Genomic DNA, 21,695 nt, shown 5'->3' with positions numbered 1-21,695 from the left:
AAATTTTCTGTTTGTTTCGGTCTCCCACAAAATTCTGGTATTTTGAGAGCAGGGACTTTGTCTGTGTTTTTTATTACTCTACCTCCATCCCTAAGACGGAGAAGAGCATGGGGTTTATTGAATGAATGAATGTGATCTTATTGTACCACAGCCAGCTGAGTGAGTCCTACCTGCCCAGGCAGGATTGCATGTGATTCTGATCCTGCTCTGGTTAGCAGAAGCAGCCCTTGGAAGAGATGGCACTCATTCCTCTAGATCACCCTTCCCCAGCCGTTTTGGCACCAAGGACCAGTTTTGTGGACGACAATTTTTCTACGTACTGGAGAAGGTGGGATTTTGCTTTCCAGATGAAACGAATCTACCTCAGATCATCAGGCATTAGATTCTCATAAGGAGCATGCAACCTAGATCCCATGCATGTGTAGTTCCCAACAGGGTTCCTGCTCCTATGAGAATCTAATACCTCTGCTGGTCTGACAAAGGGTTCTGGGTGGATATGTTCACAGGGCAGTGTTGTTGTTATGTGAACAAAGTATAACACACTTATGTGAAGAGCAGCCGAAAAAACAGCAGCTTGTAACCATGTATCCACTCTGTGTTTTGTATGTGTCACATGAAACATTCTTAGCTCATTTTATGTTTCTAAAAAGGAAATGATTATATGGGAAGTGATTCACATAGTCCTTATCATACACGTAGTGACCCATAAAGGGTAACTAATCATAATAACTTTAAATAAGTGTATCAGCAAGTTGAAAATAACACTTTTTTTTTCTCCTTGACCTTTTTAAAAATCATTTTAAAAGCATTTTGGTTTATACCAAACAGTCCAGAGTATTTTTTAAGCAGTAATATTAGCTCACCTACTGCTCACCTCCTGCCCTGAGGCCCGGACCAGAATTAGTTCACGGCCCAGAAGTTGGGCATCCGTGTTCTAAATGATGCACGTATGTGAACATTCAGTGCACTTGGGATATCTTTGGCTCCATAGTCTCAGAGAGGGAGTTCTTAGGTGGGGTACATTGACGGGGCAGTGTTGTTGCATTAAGTGAACAGGGTATGACACACTTATATGAAGACTGACAGAAAAAGCTACAACTTGTAACCATGTATCCTGAATACTTCGGAGGGCCAGACCTGCAGCCTCGGTAACTGCTCTCTGTAAATTGCTGGTTTTGCACACCTACAGTCGTTTCTTGTATTATCAAGTTGGTCACCTGAACAAGTCATGTGCAGGTACATGACTTGAGTCATGAGTATATACATGTCTGTGTGTGTCAGTGTGTGTGATACAAATAATAGGATGAAATAAATGAATATTCATATATACAATATTCTGTTCTGAGATTATCATTGGCCCCAGGATCTGGATTTTACTTAGATAAGCTGAAAGTAAAATTTCAGAAAGCAAGAGGAAGTATATACCTCTTTTTTTTAAAAGTGCTATATGTTTAAAAGCTATTTTTGAAGGGAGTCTTGAGAATTTGCTTTCACTTACATTGGAACTGGGATTATCACAGTGTTTTCAGATAGTTGCATATGACCGAATGTGACATGAAGGAAAAATGGACACTTAATAGTGCCTCTTCTCTGTTTTAATAATTTTCAGATAGCTGGATGGTCTCAGTTTCTAAAATCAATTCTGCACATAGATGCTTTATCCCTGTCTTCTAGGCAAAGTAACTGAAACACAAATAAATGAGTGAATTTCTTCACTCATTTCTCTAACTATATAGTTCATATAGTTAGTATAGTTCATATAGTTAGAGAAACTATATAGTTAGAGAAACCGGAATCTTAGCTTTGTGTTTTGTTCTTTCAAAAATCTATGCTTTGCCGGGCACAGGGGCTCACGCCTGTAATCCCAGCACTTTGGGCGGCCGAGGTGGGTGGATCACAAGGTCAGGAGATCGAGACCACAGTGAAACCCCGTCTCTACTAAAAATACAAAAAATTAGCCAGGCGCCTTGGCAGGTGCCTGTAGTCCCAGCTACTCAGGAGGCTGAGTCAGGAGAATGGCGTGAACCCGGGAGGCGGAGCTTGCAGTGAGCTGAGATCGCACCACTGCACTCCAGCCTGGGCGACAGAGCGAGACTCTGTCTCAAAAACAACAACAACAACAACAACAAACCAAACCGAAAAAACCGATGCTTCTTTTTTATCATTAGTTACTTCCCTTAGTTATTTTTAAACACAAGGGAGCATTAAAACATAAAATTGTAATACCATTTAATAATCAGAGGCTATTGGTAATTAGAAGAAAATGTGGCACAAATAAGTTTTAACATAAATAATAATGACACGAAATGCAATAGTTTATTTGTTAATTAACAAAATTTTGTGGGCAAAAATATACATAGTGAGCCCTTCTGTGTCTCAAGAACTCTTTGTATGTGAATGGAAACTTCCATGAAGTATATATTATTCAAATTTTTTAATAAAAATGCTAATGGAAATATTAAAATGCACATAAATTAAAATGATCATAAATTAGGATTAATATCACATTAATGAATTATAATCCCACATTTATTAAGATAAAGTGGCATTTCAATATTTGTTCATGCTAATACATTTTATACAATAAATGAAAGGGATACATTTTGAGAATCAATAAATATTTGATGTAATTGTATGCTTTAACTTTAAAAAATATGCAAAGGGAAAGTAGGAGATCTAGATGCATTTGGAATCTTTGTTGCTATTTTATGTCTTTTTTATAAGCCTTTCTTTTCACTTATTGAAGGGCTTAATACAATTTAAATTGTCGAAGAAAGTGAAAGAGGCTGTTCTGAATAAAGGGAATCCCAAGAGAACACAGCGTCTTTTGAATTTCTAGGCGTTTCTTTCCACAAGACAGTTTTTTTTTTTGGAACAAATATTTGAAATCTCAGCTGGAACTATATTGGCAATTAAGTAATTGAATTAAACTGAAAATATGTACGTTGAAGTAGTACATTGCAATGGACTTGTCTTTTAAAAATTCAAATCCCCAAATATATATATTATTATTTTATTTTATGTTAATTTTTTTTAAAAAAACAGGAGAAACACCATGTATAATATCAGAATACTCCTGTCTCCTGCTTGAGAGAAAATTGTCAGAACCTTAAAACCAGGGATTCTGTTTTCCCTGGTACCTACCACAGTGTTTTAGGCAGAGTATTTGCCTGACACACAAATTCAGTAAATATTCATTGCTATGACCAAAAATGGATTTGGGTTCATGGTGAAAAGTTGTCATTTTCTGGGGTGTTCCATTTCTGGAAAAGGTACTCCTATATCCTGGCCTCAGTGTTCTTCTCTATAAAATGGGAATGATTTTTCCTGGACTAGAAGAATTGTCCAAACTAAAGGAAAAAAGGCTTTCAAAAATGTAGTATCTTAATATCAGTCAATATATTAGAATTACTTTTGTTTGTATAAATATCACAGGCAGATCTGAATTGAATTCTGAATCTACCTCACTTGAGTCTGTCAAATGTCAACCTTGGAGAGATAAATATGTGCCTTGTTCAGCATCAGTTTTCTCATGTTTCATATGAAACATTCTTAACCCAGTTTTTTTTTTTTTTTTGAGACGGAGTCTCGCTGTACTCCCAGACGGGAGTGCAGTGGCGTGATCTCGGCTCACTGCAAGCTCCGCCTCCCGGGTTCACGCCATTCTCCCGCCTCAGCCTCCCAAGTAGCTGAGACTACAGGCGCCCGCCACCACGCCCGGCTAGTTTTTTGTATTTTTAGTAGAGACGGGGTTTCACCATGTTAGCCAGGATAGTCTCGATCTCCTGACCTCGTGATCCACCTGCCTCGGCCTCCCAAAGTGCTGGGATTACAGGCTTGAGCCACCGCGCCCGGCCTCCAGTTTTTTAAATAAAAAGGAAATGATTATATGAGAAGTGATTCACCTAGTACTGGGCATACAGATATTGACCCATAAAAAGTAACTAATCATAATAATTTAAATAAATGTAATAGATTGAAAATAAAACATATATTTTTGTATTTTTCTCCTTGACCTTTTTATCATTCTAAAAGCATGTTGTTTTGTACTAAACAGGCCAGAGTACTTTTTAAGGACTGCTCTAACTTATTTAGGTGAATTTCATTATATTTTATTCTTAATTGATATCCGCACAGCTGCATACACTTTGTACAGCTACTATTAGCAGAAATTGATGATGTTGTGTAAAAAGAACCAACTTAATATTCAAAAAGGAGGTAGTTAAAAAAATAACTTTTCAGGTTACTCCATCACTAACTAATGCCATTTTTCATTTTAGCTACACACAGACCTGGATCCTGGGAGCAAAAAAATCAAGTATATCCTATCAGGTGATGGAGCTGGGACCATCTTTCAAATAAATGATGTAACTGGAGATATCCATGCTATAAAAAGACTTGACCGGGAGGAGAAGGCTGAGTATACCCTAACAGCTCAAGCAGTGGATTGGGAGACAAGCAAACCTCTGGAGCCTCCGTCTGAATTTATTATTAAAGTTCAAGACATCAATGACAACGCACCAGAGTTTCTTAATGGACCCTATCATGCTACTGTACCAGAAATGTCCATTTTGGGTATGTATGCTTCCAATTTCACAGACCTATTAAAAGTCATCTTTAAAATAGCTCCTGGCATCAAGGATCACGTATTGCTGAATAAAAGACATTTATTACCGCCTTATCTCTAATTTGCATTTCCAAATTCCCCTTTTTGGCCTAAGTTCCGCAGCTCAGTAGCTTTGGTCCCTTAGTAATAGGAACTGACGGAAGAGCAAGTTTATTAAAATAGCTTTCCTTACATGACAATACTTCAATAGGCTGAATTTGTATTCCTCTCATAGACTTGTAGTTTGAGTATTGTTACTGAGGTGGATTTATCAAGATTTGTTCTAACATGCCAAGCTAATCCTGTTGATATTTGCTTGATGTTTAATTATTTGTTTGTGTATATTCACATGCAGATGCAGCACACAGAGAAATAGAAAGTCATCTAGGCCTGTCGTCAGCCAGATACTAGGTTGCTCTGGTGGTTTGTGTCTAGGGTGGATTAGGCAGTCACGATTACCAAGGGCCTCTGTATTTGTGTCCATCTTAACATTTTTTAGGAGTGACTGCTAGTACCATTGGCCCACTCTCAATTTTTCTGAGCCATTGAAGAACCCATTACATATTACAGAGCAATCTGTATTTCAAACATGATTTTATTCTTGTTTCTTCCTCTTTGGATCTGCTTATCTATCCATAAACCTAGCCTTGATGATAAGAAACCCCTCAACCTAGACATTCTATAATAAAAGGAAGGATTTTAAAGCTTTTCCTTGTATGATAAAAGTAGTAGGGAGAATCTAAAGTTCAAAGTATAAGATTACAAAAGCCATTTTTAAAAAATGTGTAATGCATATACAAGTTTGTTTCAAATTGCATTTAAGACAGCCTATAAGGATGCACGCTATGTAGTAAAGTCACATAGGTTTGAAGCAGATGAACAAGATAAAACAAATAAACACAGGTAGAGATAAATTGGAAGCCAGAATTTGGTGAATACGGACATGTATATTCATTATTTAAAGCCCCCAAATTTAGGATTAAAGGAACTGCGAGAAAAAATAAAAAAGGAAATCTGATCAAGAACCCTGTTCACAAGTTTTATAAAATCAAATTGCTCAAGAAAATTGCAAATAAATAAAGATATGAACACCAGAGGAAGTATACAGACATATAGTGTCTTCAATAACATCTTCACTTTAGACTCAAATAAAGGCCAAGTATTGACTATGGTTTCCAAGGCTAAATTGGGTGACCATTATCAGGTATAGCACAGAATGTCCTTACCTCCCAAATGTGGTCCTGATATTTTAATTTAGCAATCCAGTGACATACTCGTGTGTGTGTGTGTGTATGTGTGTGTGTGTGTGTGTGTCTTTATAACATTACTGATGGAAATTAGTTGGAATTTAAATTTCAAATAAAGAAAAATCTTTTGTAGAATAAATGACTTAATTTGCAAGTAAGTTATTCTCATGCATTTCTGAGAAAGAGAATATCCTAGTTGCTCTCCTTGACTTGATGTGTTTTATGTTTGAATGACTTTCTCTTATTTTGTCGTGTACTCTCTAAGGTTATTTTGTTCCTCAGAGTTCTTTTTTCTTCCCCATACTACCTTGTGCTATCCCTCTTCCTCTTTCTCACCCTTCTCCATTAGTTCTCCTCCTTCATCTTCTCCTCCTCGTGTTTCTTCTTCTCTTTATCCCCTTGCCATCTCCTTTTCTCTCTCCTTCCCTCCATTGTCTTTCATGGTCACCCCTGTATCTTCAGCCGTTTGTTTAATGTGGCTGGCTGTAAAAATTATATGCCTTGCCCCATTGTTCTGCTTAAGCTGTTAATCCACATTGTCAATTGCTTTATGAACATTATCATCTGGATATTTCAAAGGCAACTCAAATTTCGCATTAAAAATCAAACTATGTACATGGATAAAGCTGGAAACCATCATCCTCAGCAAACTAATACAGGAACAGAAACCCAAACGTCGTATGTTCTCACTCATAGTGGGAGTTGAACAATGAGAATACATGGACACAGGGAAGGGAATATCACACACCGGGGCCTGTCAGGTTGTGGGGACCTAGGGGAGGAATAGCACTGGGATAAATACCTAATGTAGATGATTGATTGATGGGTGCAGCAAACCACCATAGCACATGTATACCTATGTAACAAATCTGCATATTCTGCACATGTATCCCAGAACTTAAAGTATAATTTTAAGAAATACATAGAAAAAATGACTGGACAGAATATCCCAGAATGACATTGCAGTCACTTTTGGGTAGGAAAAAAAAATCAAACTTAATTCCTTTCATGACATTTTTTTTTGTCTGTTTTCTGACTTCTTTGACTTTATCAATGAGTCCAATGCACTCTAAAATCTCATGTAAAACATGCAAGTGATACTGTTGAATCTGTTTTTACTCATTAAGCCTCACCAGTAGCCTGCCCATTTAATCCCTAATTCCAGCCACTACTGACTGCTGTGTAATCTTGATGCATCATCCCATTCCTTTCTTTTGACCACTCTCCAAAATCATATCTTAATGACCCTCACTGGATTATTGATGATCTCAGAAATTTTCCAAATAGTGTGCTGGATTCCAACCATGTTATTTCTTAGCTGACATATGTATTTATCCCAGAGGAAAAAATATCCCTTACATTTTATTGGTGTTCAGCTACTTACCCAGGGGGACTTTTCATGGTCTGGCTTCATTTCATTCTGTTCTTACCTACCTACAATATGACTTGGGTCATATCCTATTGCTGACTTTGGTTGGCAGCAAATCACAAGTGATTTCAGGTCTTCATTTGTTACTCATATATTTCTTCTGCCAAGACTCCACTTTATCTACCTCTTGTGAAAGGAGCTCTATTTTTTTTTCCTTCTTATCAAAATTACTTATTTTACTTATTTATTTATTTTTTTTGAGATGAAGTCTCATTCTGTTTCCCAGGCTGGAGTGCAATGGCACGATCTCTGCTCACTGCAAACTCCGCCTCCCTGGTTCACACAATTCTCCTGCCTCAGCCTCCTGAGTAGCTGGGATTACAGGAACATGTCACCATGCCTGGCTAATTTTTGTATTTTAAGTAGAGACATGGTTTCACCATGTTGGTCAGGCTGGTCTTGAACTCCTGACCTCGTGATCAGCCCCCTTCAGCTTCCCAAAGTGCTAGGATTACAGTTATGAACCACTGTGCCCGGCCCAAAATTGTTTCTTTATGGCTGGCTGGAATGACACTTTTCCTAGGAAAACTTCTGTGTTTTTCGCTCAGAAAGTTATCTTTCTACCATCACCACCCACACACACACATAAAAAACACATAAACAAGCAAAAACACCTCCATCTTTTCACTTCGTTTGGCTTCTGACTTACAAACAGGAACTGAGAAACTATATATTTTTCTCTTTTTTTCATGTTGTTTGGTCATTTCATTTAGGCCGGATGACTTTCTAATTCATCCTTTCATGTAGATTAGAGTAAGATGGTTTTAATGAATGATTGCTGCCCACAAAACATACAGCACACTTTATCTTAATTGTTAATAAACGTCGAATAGAGAAGCTGTTATTTTTGCCTCATTATGATTTCTACATCTTCATGCCAAGCCTATATCTATTGATTGTAAGTGTGTCAGAGGCTCTGTTTTCTGTGTATGTAAGTCATGTGTCTGATTAATATGTTGAGAAAGAAAACTGCAGAAACATCTGCAAACATCAAGTCCATTTTCAGATAAGAAAAGGATTTAAAATATATTACTAGCAGCCAGCATGATGAAACCCTGTCCCTACTAAAAATACAAAAATTAGCTCGGTGTGGTAGCGTGTGCCTGTAATCCTAGCTACTCGGGAGGCTGAGACGGGATTTGCTTGAACCTGGCAAGTGGAGGTTGCAGTGAGTGGAGATCGTGCCACTGCACTCCAGCCTGGGTGACAGTGTGAGACTCTGTCTCAAAAAAGTAAATAAATACATAAATATGTATATAAAATTAGCTATATAATGAAGTGCCTATGTCCACTTGTAAATACATACATACTTGTATATATCTCTCCATCTAAAATGTTTTTGCTAATAGACATTTAAATAATCCACACTAACATATATGTATTGTATATAGAATTCATACAGTTATGTATGTTGTATATGATACATATAATATATAAAGATATATATGATACATATATAATATATAAAGATATGTGATACATATATCATATATAATGATATATGATACATATATATAAAGAGATATAAAGATATATGATACATATATACATGATACATATATAAGAATATTTTATATACATATATGTATATATATTTTTAGCCTGTGACATGTCTTCCAAAAACCACAGGGGATGTGCTGAAGTTTCCGGTGTGAGTTTGAATCCTGGTTCTGTCCCTTATTATCAGGTTGACTATGAAGTTTAAGGAGGTTAAATTATTGCCATTTTCTTTAGCTACAAAGCAAGGATAATAATTTTTATGTTGCTTTCATTGTGTGGGACTTGCATGACAAAGTACAATGTAGAGGTATGCCAAAAAGTAAATAAGTGTTCCACAATTGGTTGTTGTTTATGGCTTTAAAATTATTTTTATTAACCTGTTTCCCACCTTACCTTTGGACCTTTCTTTATATATCGATTTGATTCATTGGATGTCTAGTGTCTGTGTGATTACAACCTCTCTGGCTAAAGGAAGCAGAGGCGGCTGCACTATTTTATTGTGAAGTGTGAATTATTCCCTTCATTTCTCATGAAGGTGAATATCTGAAAGAAGGTCAGCTACTATCTCTTTTTTCTCCCCCTTACCACTGTTCTTCCTTAGCTTGTCTCTTCCCTCCCCTCCTTCCTTCTTTCATTTTTCTCCTTTGCTGTGCCAGAAATGCCAGCACGTGCACCTGTATGCCCCGAGGAATGCCAGCAAATGCTGAGGGATTTCATTGTGCGGGAAGTGAAGAATACAATTCTAATTGAGAAATTTACCAATATTAAATTGAAATGAATGTGATGTTCAAGAACTGTCTTCCAGTTGACAGGCTGTCAAGACAAAACACACATATATATTTGCCCAAATGGCAGCCAAATTATTTTAGAAATATCTTATTTGGAAGCTGGAGACACAGTTCTTTTTTATTCTACTGTGAATTTCATGACTTGATGAGAATTCAGTTTTGTAGCAATACTGCATAAATAGAGGTATGTGAGCTTGTCTGATTTTAACTGTGGATCCCAAACTAGCGTTGCTGAAGTTGGTTTTTCAATGCAAATGCTCTACCTTTAGTAAGTTCTAGACATTTTAAATATATATTTTGATTGTTTTTGTGTATTGGGGTCAAGTGTATTTTAATTCTGATTGTTCCGTAAACCTGAGTTTGAGTAAAACGAAGTTTTTATTTGACTTTGACTTAGATTTGCAGGTTATTTGGCTCCAAATCTGACTTCTTGTGTAAATAGCATAACCCATCTAAGCCTGACTTTCTCTGTCTCTATAATGTATACAATAATCCCTGCCCCAAAGTATGTTTGGAGGAATTCAATAATTATATTTAACGTGCTACCTACTTGGCTTTTAGTTTCTTCACAACCATTTGTTTGTGACTTACTTCTACCAGTATGATTCAATAAATTGCCTGTATAATATGAATACGTTGGTTAAGGAAAAATTGCTTGACAAGACCTAACTTTATATTTCAAAATGCATATGTTGGAATGAATCCTATTTTACTCAAAAGCGTATTAGTGAAGGTTGAAATAAAGGGATGAGAAAGAGAGTAGTGTTTAAGTTGGTAGACATTATTGCATTTGTCGTGTGCACAGATATATAAAACATGACATTTGGGGTATTCTTAGTTTTCTCTGAGGTCCAGGGCTCCTGTAATGATGACCAATAAGTACTGAGAAGTTACTATATGCCAGAAGCTGTGTTAAATGCTTCTAATATACACAACAATACTATTATGTTAATATCGATATTAGTTTTTCTATTCATTATTTTTCATCAGAAAATTAGGGAAAATACTACATAATATAAAGTCAGATATTAAGTGGTTGAACTGAAATTTAAAACCAGACATCTGGTTCTACCTCCCATGGGCTTAACCAGTATGCTCTACTGATCTTTGATTATATCTCTAGATAATTCTGTTTATAAGAGCATTATGATTCTGCAGCATATTTATAGTAGTTAATGTTTTTCCAAGGTGGAAGAACTCTTGAGGTCAGCCTACTTTGCAAATTAAATTGAAGTACTGAGAGGAGAATTGGATAGGAAGTTTGAGAGACGTATTATATACTTTTGAATACAGGAAGATGAGCACTTAAAAAATGTCAGAATTATACATCACATAGAAATTAAAATAACAATAAAATTAACGAAGAGCTACGTGATAATTACTGCTAAATATATTAAAGATAAACACTAACAAGAGTAAGTTGAATGGACTCTGGGTTTCTTGGTAGCAAATGCAAAAGAGGAATGCATGCAATACCAAAAAAAATTAATTGAAATATCAGAAGAAGGTCAAGAAAATGACTGGTAAATTTATAGCTGAAAAAGGCAAATCTCAGTCTTTTCCAAGGCGGTTTCACTGAGGAGGTTATAGAATTCAGTATATGATGGGCAAGTCTCCTTGAACAACAACCTCTTAACTTCATGTGAAAATTATTAAATAATTCAGTCTTTCTCCTTGTGGGAACGATGGCTATGTTTTCCTCTTCTGGAGGAAGGCTCATAGAAAACACATCCTATTTCTCTTGTGCTATTTTGGTATCTTTGATTTAGAATACATTTAATCGTAGAGGAAAGATGCAAATGTTGTACAATTGTATTGTTTCTGAACCGTTTGAGAGTCAATTGTTGACATTTTGACCCATCACCTAAGTAGTCTTCCTGTATGAATGTTCTTCTAAGCCAACAAAATACAATCGTCAAAGTTAGGAAATTAATCTTGACACACCATTGATATCAAATACACAGACCTCATCAGATGAAACTGCAGCTGTCCCAATAACGTGCATTTTAGTAGAAGTATCATATCTAGAACTAGACTAACACAGGACTCCTTCAATCTGGAAGGGCTCTGCAGTCTTCTTCACGTACGACTTTCACACCTGACCATGGGACAATTATTTTATAGAATTTCTTAAGATTTGTCTGATGTTTCCTTAGGATTAGATACAGAATATGCATTTTTGACAAGACTATCACAGATAATGCCTTACTAATTTGTATTAGGTGGTACATGATTTTGATTTATTCCGTAATTGGTGACAATAATTTTGATCACTTTATGAAGGAAGTGTTTGCCCTGCCTCTCCATCGTAGTTTTTGTTTTCTCTTTGCACTTAACACTTTATGAAGAAATACCTAGAGACTATGTAAGTATCTTATTCCTGATGAAACTATTAACCCAAAATTTTAACATCCATTGAAGTTTCTTGGCTGAATTAATGATTACTATGGGAGCTGCCGAGTGGTGATTTTCTTAATTCCATCATTCTATCTACAGTCATTGGTTAGCATTCTTCTGCAAGTAAAATTTTCTCTTCACATTACTTTGCTTGCATATTTATTTACATTAGCTTTGACTTTTAGATTTCCATTTTATTTAATGAGTTATAACAGGTTGAGTTATTTATCCTGATGCTCAGATTATCTGACACTTGGCCATGATGTGGCCTTGGGGCTGAGTTTTGTGTCCTACTGACATGCCTCCATCATTCTTTGGGTACATTCTCACCTTTTGGCCCAACACACTGTTTGAGGGTCATTTTGTACTTTTTCTGACCCAGCCCTAGAATGAGCCATTTAGACACACAAAAAATCTGGTTCCATTTAAAGGAGAATTGTATTTACATATGAAAGTATGGGCATTAGTTGTGTTCATTGTTATTAGGATGTCAGTGTTCCCAAGCCTTCTCAGTGGACAGGGCTGACCTAAGGAATGTTTGGGAGAATGTACAAACACACACACACACACACACACACACTATATGCCAGAAGCCGTGTTAAATGCTTCTAATATACACAACAATACTATTATGTTAGTACCGATATTAGTTTTTCTATTCTTCATTATTTTTCATCAGAAAATTAGGGAAAATACTACATAATATAAAGTCAGATATTAAGTGGTTGAACTGAAATTTAAAACCAGACATCTGGTTCTACCTCCCATGGGCTTAACCAGTGTGCTCTACTGATCTTTGATTATATCTCTAGATAATTTTGTTTATAAGAGCATTATGACACACACACACACACCTACCTGTACTGGGTTGGATAGCGTTCCCCAAAACTTCATGTCCATTCAGAACCTTAGAGTATGACCTTATTTAGAAACAGCGTTTTTGCAGATGCCATTCGTTAAATTGAGGTCATACTGGATTTGACTGGGCCCTAAGTCCATTGATCGGTGTCCATCTAAAAAGGCCATGGAAAGATACAGACTCACACAGGGAAGAGGATTGTTTGAGGACAGAGGCAGAGATTGGAGTTTCGCCGCCATAGCCAGGAAGAACCAGGAGCCACACGTAGCTGGAAAGGGCCTAGAAGGATCCTTAAGGGTGGAACTGGTGTTGGATCTGACAACATCTTGATTTTGGACTCCAGACTTCTGAGAGAATAAACTCCTGTTGTAAGCAGCTCCATTTTTGGTAATTTGTCATGGCAGCCCAAGGAAACTAACATGCTATATATCTCTCCATTGAAAACTACAAGTTCAGCTCTATAACTGCATTCTAAAATGACACCTCAGGCTTCATTTTCATTTTTTTCCCCTTTCTTTAACAGTGAGGAATATATCTCTTTATTTTTGATATAGTTGTAAGTTAGTTCACCGCTTATCCTTGCAGTAACTTATCTCCATTTACTATCTCACCCATCCCCTTACTCCCCGACACAAGTATTTATCACTGTCCCACTCTTCCTCTACCTCCTGTCCTTATGTGGTATCCCAACTTGCCCAGTCAGCCACACCTTAGAGCAGCAGGTGTTCAGGCAGAAGGCAGAAGAATGGAGACAGGAAACTCCATAATACTCCGTATTTTTATTTGTCTGTATATTTCAACTGTTTCTTATATCATAGTAGATCAGTGGCAACATTTTCCGATCTGTATTCAAAACTGGTTTAGTGCAAAAAAAAGTACAAATGTATTTGATAAACACCAAATTAAAGAAAGTGAAACTGCTTTTGCTGTTTCAGTCTCTAAAGTATAACCGTATATCATAATTTGATAAATTCATATAATATACTCTTTTGGAGATTTAGACATATTGTATGCTCTTTTGGAAATTCATATTCATTTATATGACCCCAGAAACTATTTTTTCAAAAGTATCCTGCAGGCATTACAGAGTTTTACTCCACAAAAGCTCTAGAGACACATATCTAACGAGAACACATTTTTGGTTTTATGAAAGGCCACATGTTAATTTAGCATGCAGCTAAATAGTAAAATTTGCAGTTTCTAAAAAGTGAATTGTAAATTATGATGACTACAGCTTACATGAATTAGCTTGTTATTCTTGTCATTGCCCAGTACATATTTTATCCTCCGAAATAAAGAATATTTCTGAAGTAATAATTAAAGAGGCTCATTTTCATATTTTTTATTATTAAAGAAACAATTTGTGTCACATAGCCTTAAAAGATCAAAGGATGTACATACTGACAAACTGTCTTCAACCTAACACATTTCTTTTTTATAATTTATAGGTTGTGTCTTTCTTTCTCCCTCTCAGCTAGATTTTAAAAGAATTTGGCAGCACATCTCTATTTTTAAAGGAAAGATGCAAAGTGGGAAAGGGGAAAAGCATATCTTGATGGATTTGATTATATTTTTTCTTGTTTCATTCAGAGTGATGAACAAAATTGAAATTCTTTAGGAAAACATGGGTGGGAAATCATGAGGATTGAAATAAACACTTTCAAAAGAAATCTAGCTGTTCTACCTGATATGAATGACTAAGGCAGCTGTGGTTCCAAAACTCTACAATGGGATGAGGAGTCTGTAGTTTCTGTTCTGCTTGAAGAAGCTAAACTTCTGTTAGAGATATGTAGGCAGTTGATGTAATCAGTGAATCTTTTTTTTTTTAACTTTATAATGAAAGTGAAGCAGTGGCTTCTAATATGTGAATTTTTGTGCTATTCAGAGGTCTTCCTAAATGGTCTATGGTTTAGAAATTACCAGATTATCCAAAAGGGGAAATTGGTTACAGTTAATTATTAGGGGTACCTAAAATGCACTAGTCTTCCAAGAAGCGTTGAGTTATTCCTACATCATGGCTGAGAACAAGCTTTGCAAACAACAATGACAATATAAACAAGGTTTATTTGAGTAATTTTTGTGATAGAGGAGCTCCTTCATTGGATTTTATTTTAACTTTTGCTCATTTGTACTCCCTAAGTTATAATATTATGTTTTATTAAGGAATTAATTTATAACAGAAAAATACAATTAATCAATTTTATTGCCCTGTATGGGCTGCCAACGGTTTTTGGGACCTTACGTTGATACTCTCGCATCCCTGCTCTCTTCAATTTAAAAGTATTTGGTCCAAACCTCAAACTTATATATTATATGTATAAAATATATATATAAAGCTATACTAACAAATGTAGAATAGCGTAGGGAAGTTTATTACAATCTTATAGAAGCATCACTTTCAGTCATTTTGAAAACAGTTAAAATTATAGAACTGTTTGCCATAGGGCTGTCTCAGCTGTCTCAGATTCACCCTGTCTGGGGTCCCATTATCAACATAAGCTGGGTGTTTTCAGCGGACTCTTCTTTTACAATTGGTCTATGGACTTAGGAATTTCAAGTATGAATCAGAAAATCTTTGAATTATTTCTAGAAGATGAATTCTCAATCACCATCTGATAAAAATTCCTCAGAATGACATAAATCATAAGAAAATGTGATGAAAAACTTCATTTGATTTTACAAAGGGTAATATTGGTATCATTTTTGTTATATACAATAGAATATTACATAAAATATATTTGAACAATTTACAAAAATGCCTGAAATTTGAACCTACTGAAACTAAATTTAACAATCTCTTCCTCTTACCCCACCCCCAAAGGTAAACAATGTGTCACTCCTGGTGGATTGTGATTTGTTGCCTTGATTTGATTTAGAAACCTATATTTCTTAGTCATAGGCACTGATAATTTGAATTGGTGTTTCAGATGATTAAAATTAAAGAATTGGCTCAGCACTAACAATGTCTAAGTGAAGAGGCAACACTGATGATGTATCTTGATCTGTGTCTTTAAACTAGTGTCTTTAAACCAATTTATCTATATACCCATGAACCAATAGCTCCCAGGCCTGTTCACAGCAGTAGCTAATGCTGAAGTTTGATTTCCCTTTTAATTTTTTCCTGTTATATCTCTGTGCTTGCTAATTGGAATTATCTTAAACTCAATTTGATTATCCTAACGTTGTCTCTTTGTGTTCTTCAGAAATACATTTTCTACTCACTCACATCTTGGCTCTTGCTATTTCTAAATACATTGGTTTTCCTCTCTGAAAACTGCACCCTACTCTTTTTTTTTCAGAGATATATTCTATGGCCAGCATTTCAACCAAGCCTTCCCTGAGTCCTCCTGAAGAAAATAATACATCAACCACTTTCTATTCAAGTAATGTTCTGGTACTTGAAATGCTGAAAAGTGTTTTCAAATCAGTCAATCTGCACTTATCATAAGAAAAATCAAAACACTCAAGAAAAACTTTGTATTACAGATAGAGAATTGAGGAAACCAGATAAGCATCTACCTAGACAACCCCATGATACTGTTTTCTTTCTTGCCTCTTTTTGCCCTCAGATGGGAATTAATATTTCAGGATTCAACATACTTATTGATCCCAGAAGATAAAAAGGCAAATCTTCCTATTTATTCAAGCCATATGTGTGCTTAGAGTTCTGTAAATCAGAATGAACTCCCATAGTATAAATTGTTATTACATAACCATTCTAGGAAATCATGTATTAAAGGGGATTGGCAAGTAAACCTCACAGAGTTCAGACTTTGTCCGCATTCGCTGGTCAGAGAAATGAATTAACTGCATGTCAGGGCAGCTCCGAAACATATATTTGTGAAATTCTGAAGACTTGCCTGAAAATGAATGTGGGACACTTTTGTCAATATATTTTTGGTGTATGCCTCGCTTTCTCAGAACCTTGTCTCTCATGGGCGGTGGGGATTTCCTAGAGTCTCCTTGTATCCATGTGTTATTATTTCTTTAACTTTACCATTCATGTATCATGGGCTTAATAATTATACTTTCTGGATTCACTGGACTTTGAAGTTTGCCATTTGGTTTTTAGACCCAAATGCACTGATTCTTTGGTTAACAATCATAGGTTTATGAATTTAATGGCATCTTTTCTATTCTCCACACCAGTAATTTCACATGTGTATATATTTGTATATATGCATTTGATATGTTATTAGACATCATGACAAAAAGACAAAAGATAGTTACAACATGAGGCTGTAGGTGAAAATATATAGCTATGTCTCACCTGGGATCACATGGAACATATGATCTCATATACATCCCCATCCTAAGGGAATCAGTTTTCATCCCTGTGTCTGTGCTCAGAGTTTATAGTAATTCTAATCGTATTTGTGCTACTTTTTGAAGATGATTTCATTCATTTTCCTTTTGTCAGGGAGCATGACTCAAGGAGTCTTCTCTTTATTACCATGTCAGACTTTACAGATCTCATCATTGTCTATCAATTATGAATCTCGGCAAGTAATAAGACTGGTTTGAGTTCAGGAAATACATTGGGGATGGAGCAGTAGCGGGGGGATGTTCACAAAGTAAAGTTAATGCTTTTTGAAGTAAGTCTTGAAATGTCTATACATTATTCCTTCTGAAATCCAAGTGATGTTATCAGCTTAAGGCTAACATAATGACTAATTAATGTATTATTACATAGGGATTAACATTTAATGCATGGGCAAAATAATATCCTAGGCATTCTACATATTCATTCAATCTCCCAACAACCTTAGGAGGTGAATTTTATTATTCTTATTTTACAAATGAGAAAAGTAAGTTACATGATCATAAAGTAGTTTACTCATGGTCTTGTCACAGATGAGAATAGGAGCTCCCCATCAGAAAGGCAGAACCAGTAACAGGTCTACATACATAATAAAAGAGTTATTATAGGGATTAGACCTTATACGTCATGAAGCAGAGAGAGAAATCTGTGCAAAGCTGTTGCTTCTGCCTCTGGTGATGGGAAAAAAGCTGGACATGAAGTGGGAAAGACCAGGAGCACACTGAAATCCAAGAGGACCAACTAGAACCCAGGGGGACAAAGTGGAGCCTATCTATATCTGTCTCTCATACTTCAGATTCCCATGCATTGGGTAGTCTGCAGGAGAACTGGTGCCCTTTGTCATAGAGAGTCACATGTATCTGGCCTAGGACTTGGCGAACCTGAAGGTGCGAATCCTAAGAAGCTGGAGGAGCTGTGAGCCTGGATATTGCTGCATGCCAACATGGTGAACTTCCAGATCTGCTGAATCACACAAGAGCTCAGTGCCTGATGTCTTGCTCTCACTTCCTGTCTGCCTTCTTCACTTCTGCTTTCAACGTCTCATGCCAGAACTAACTAGGGCAATGTAGAGAAGGGAGTTCTAGAAACAGAATTTCAGTTTAGCTTAATTGATAGAGAATGAAGCCACAACAGATACAGTTTACTTAGTTTCTGCTCTAGGCTAGGTAGGTGTAAAACACTGTGGAGATTTTTAGAAGGGGGCATTATATATGTCAAACATGACTGTTGTACATTATATATTATATAAAGAGTATAATATCAACCAAGTATTACTAACACATTTTTTACAGAAAAAACTGTGAATACAGTAGGTCTGTGTTGGGGTCAGAATTGTGTTCCCCACAAATTCATATGTTGAACCCATAACTCTTAGTATCTCAGACTGTGATTGCATTTGGAGATGGGGCTTTTAAGGAGGTAAACAAGGTTAAATGAGGTCACGTGGTGGGCCCTAATGCTGTCTGAATGGTGTCCTTACAAAAAGAGGAAATCTGGACACACAAAGAGACATCAGGGGCACAAGTGCACAGATGGACAAGCACATGAGAAGGAAGCAAGAGGGAAGCCATCTGCAAGCCAGAGAGAGAAGGCTCAGAAGAAGCTAAGTCTGCCAGCATCTTGACCTTAGACTTCCAGCTTTCAGAATTGTGAGAAAATAGATTTCTGTGTTTAAGCCACGCAGTCTGTGGGAATTTTGTTATGGCAGCTGTATTAGTTTGTTTTCACATTGCTATAAAGAACACCACCTGAGACTAGGTAATTAACTTTAAAAAAGAGTTTTAATTGGCATGGCAGGGAGGCCTCAAGAAACTTACAATTATGGTGGAAGGCAAAGGGGAAGCAAGGCACATCTTACATGGCGACAGGTGAGAGAGAGTGGAGTGCTGCAAAGAGGAAACTTCCAAACACTTTTCAAACCATCAGCTCTTGTGAGAACTCTCATTATCATGAGAACAGTGTGGGGAAAACCGTCTCCATGATCCATGATCCAATCCCCTCCTACCAGGTCCTTCCCTCAACACATGAAGATTACAATTCGTGATGAGATTTGGGTGGGGATTCAGAGTCAAACCATATCAGCAGCCCTAGCAAACGAATACTCTTTGTGTGGTCAAGTTTACTGAATTCAGAATTACTAGAATTAAGATCCAAAACCAATCAAAGACATATTAAATCAGGTACTAGTGCTCTCCTTTCTATAACTACTGTGTCGCTGTATCAACCTGAGCTTAGGGTCTTATCTATAGATAAGATAAAAAGCAAAAATCTCTTTCCAGCTATGATTTTTTTTTTTTTTAATTAGGAAATTTTGTGCTTCAGTGCCTGGAACCTCTTTTGTTTTTTAAATCAACTTTTAAATTTTAGTATAGTTTTAGACTTATGGAAAAGTAAAATTATAAAGATAGTTTCTAAATATCTCACACCAACATTCTATTCTTGTTAATGTATTTCATTAGTATGATATATATGCTGCAATTAATGAACCAATGTTGACACAACATTTTAATTAAACTCTACAGTTTTTTTCAGAGTTTGTTTTTATTTAATGTCTTTTATTTAATGATTTTTTCAGATTTTCCTTGTTTTTGATGACCTTGACAGATGAACATGGGTCATGTATCTTTGTAGAATGCCCCTCAATTGAGAGTTGTCTGATATTTTTCTCATAATTTGACTGGGGTCACATGTTTGGGGAGGAAGACCACAGAGGTAAACGTGCCATTTTCATCATATCACAAGGGTACATACTATCAATAGGATTTATCATGGTTGATGTTGACCTTGATCAAGTGGCTGAGATATTGTTTGTCAGGTTTCTCTCTGTAAAGTTACTCCTCCCCTCTTTTTCATACTGTACCCTTTAGAAGGAAGTCACTATGTGCAGCACATACCTAAACAATAGGAAGTTATGCTTATCACCCCCCATAATTATCTACGTAATTCATGTGAATTTCTTTCACATGGTAGATTTCCTTCCTTCCCTCCCTCACTTCCTTCCTTCCTTCCTTCCTTCCTTCCTTCCTTCCTTCTTTCCTTCCTTCCTCCCTTCCTCTTCCTCCTTCCTTCCTTCCGTCCTCTTCCTCCTCCTTCTCTCCCTCCCTCCACACCTCCCTCCCTCTCCGACCTTCCTCCCCCACCTCTCTCCCTTCCTTTCTTTCATTCATGATAATGGACTCAAGTTTTTTTCTTTTTAATCTTAATACTTAGGGTTATAATTCAATATAGCTTTATTTCATTGCTCATTTTTACTCCCTAGGTAAACGGGGCCATTGAAATTCTCAGTCCCTATGTCTCTTAGGCATACCCCCAACATTTTTTAAAAATATATTTTTTAGCACTTCCTTACTTTCTTGCACTTCGAGATGCTGCAGGAACTACAAGATACTCCAGGCTCATCATTATATTTATTGCCCCAATTTTAGAATAGACCGTTTCTCCAAGGAGCCTTGCTGTCGTTGGAAATGATATGAATAGTTCCTATTGCTTTAAATACTCACCTACAATTTGTATTGTCAAGTGTTTGGATTTTAGCCATTTTAATAATAGCTCTGCAGTGGTGGCTCATTTTTATTTTAATTTTCAGTGTCCTAATAACAAACGGTGTTGATAATTGTTTTATACGTATTTGTTATTTGCATATCGTCTTTGTTGAGGTGTGTTCAGACCTGTTGTCCATTTTTAAGTTGGGATGTATGTTTGTTTTTGAGTTGTAAGATATTTTAAAAATAAAATTTCAGCTTTTATTTTAGATAAGGGGTCTGTATACAAGTTTGTTATATTGGTATATTGTATAATGCTGAGGTTTGGGGTTTGATTGATCTCATCACCCAGGTAATGAACATAGTACCTAATAAGTAGTTTTTCAGTCCTTCTTCCCTTCTCTCCCTCCTCTCTTTCAGAGTTCCTAGTGTCTATTGTTCCCATATTTGTGTCCATGTGTACCCAATATTTTGCTCCCACTTGTAAGTTGGAACCTGTGGTGTTTGTTATTTTTGTTTCTGTGTTAACATACTTAGGATGATGGCCTTCAACTACGTCCATTTTACTACAAAAGACATGACTTTGTTCTTTTTTATGGCTGCATAGTATTCTGTGGTGTATATGTACCACATTTTCTTTATCCAGTCCACCTTTGATGGGCACTTAGATTGATTCCATGTCTTTGCTATTGTGAATCGTGCTGCAATGAACATAACAAATGCGTGTGTCTTTTTTGTAGAATGATTTATTTTCCTTTGGGTATATAACCATTAATGGGATTGCTGGGTTGAATGGTACTTCTGTTTTAAGTTCTTTGATTTTTTTTTTTTTTTTTTGAAACGGAGTCTCACTCTGTTGCCCAGGCTGGAGTGCAGTGGCCGGATCTCAGCTCACTGCAAGCTCCGCCTCCCGGGTTCACGCCATTCTCCTGCCTCAGCCTCCGGAGTAGCTGGGACTACAGGCGCCCGCCGCCTCACCCGGCTAGTTTTTTGTATTTTTTAGTAGAGACGGGGTTTCACCGGGTTAGCCAGGATGGTCTTGATCTCCTGACCTCGTGATCCGCCC

At 36.5% G+C, this 21,695-nt stretch overlaps 1 protein-coding gene across 1 annotated transcript in view; it reads left to right on the top strand.

Moving 5' to 3' along the window:
- CDH8 (cadherin 8, type 2) overlaps window positions 1–21,695 on the top strand; it is a 393,813-nt gene that overhangs the window by 128,161 nt on the left and 243,957 nt on the right. Inside the window, exon 3 of the mRNA XM_011994007.1 lies at window positions 4,281–4,575. Coding sequence (XP_011849397.1) covers window positions 4,281–4,575 — 295 coding nt within the window. The remainder of the gene's footprint in view (window positions 1–4,280; window positions 4,576–21,695) is intronic.

Source organism: Mandrillus leucophaeus, unplaced genomic scaffold (genome assembly GCF_000951045.1).
Source record: "Mandrillus leucophaeus isolate KB7577 unplaced genomic scaffold, Mleu.le_1.0 Scaffold44, whole genome shotgun sequence".
NCBI classification, from domain to species: Eukaryota; Metazoa; Chordata; class Mammalia; order Primates; family Cercopithecidae; genus Mandrillus; species Mandrillus leucophaeus.
This window is presented reverse-complemented; position numbering and strand designations above follow the sequence as displayed.